Genomic DNA, 339 nt, shown 5'->3' with positions numbered 1-339 from the left:
CCCACTCCACTTGCCTGTGATGGATGAAGCTCACGTCCTTGGAAGCATCCACCGTGATGATGGTGTAAGTGTACAGCACTTCTCCTCCCTCCGGTGGCTCCCAGCAGTCAAAAATCCCAGCCATGGTGAGCAACCTCCATCCTCTCCACTCCGCGTCCCCCTCCTTCTCCTCAGCCTGCGGGAGAGAGGCCACATCCCCTGGCTCAGCGCCCACCCAGGGGCAGAGGAAGCGTCGCGGCCCTGCCAGTGCCGTGCAGGTCAGCAGCTCAGACCTCAGTCGTGAACTGATCCGAGGGCTTTCCAGGAGCCATTCAGCTAGTCTGAGGTAAGTGCAGGGGA

General features: G+C 61.1%; 1 protein-coding gene across 1 annotated transcript in view; it reads right to left on the bottom strand.

Annotated features, from left to right (window-relative positions):
* Window positions 1-14: 14 nt before the first annotated feature.
* LOC104514489 (embryonic stem cell-specific 5-hydroxymethylcytosine-binding protein-like) overlaps window positions 15-339 on the bottom strand; it is a gene marked incomplete at both ends in the record, with an annotated part of 1312 nt that continues 987 nt past the window's right edge. The window contains one exon of the mRNA XM_010158189.1: window positions 15-175. Within this exon, the coding sequence (XP_010156491.1) occupies window positions 15-175 (161 nt within the window). The remainder of the gene's footprint in view (window positions 176-339) is intronic.

The sequence above is a fragment of the Eurypyga helias genome, unplaced genomic scaffold (genome assembly GCF_000690775.1).
Source record: "Eurypyga helias isolate BGI_N326 unplaced genomic scaffold, ASM69077v1 scaffold43158, whole genome shotgun sequence".
NCBI classification, from domain to species: Eukaryota; Metazoa; Chordata; class Aves; order Eurypygiformes; family Eurypygidae; genus Eurypyga; species Eurypyga helias.
Note: the sequence above shows the minus strand (reverse complement) of the source record. Positions and strands in the feature narration are given on the sequence as shown.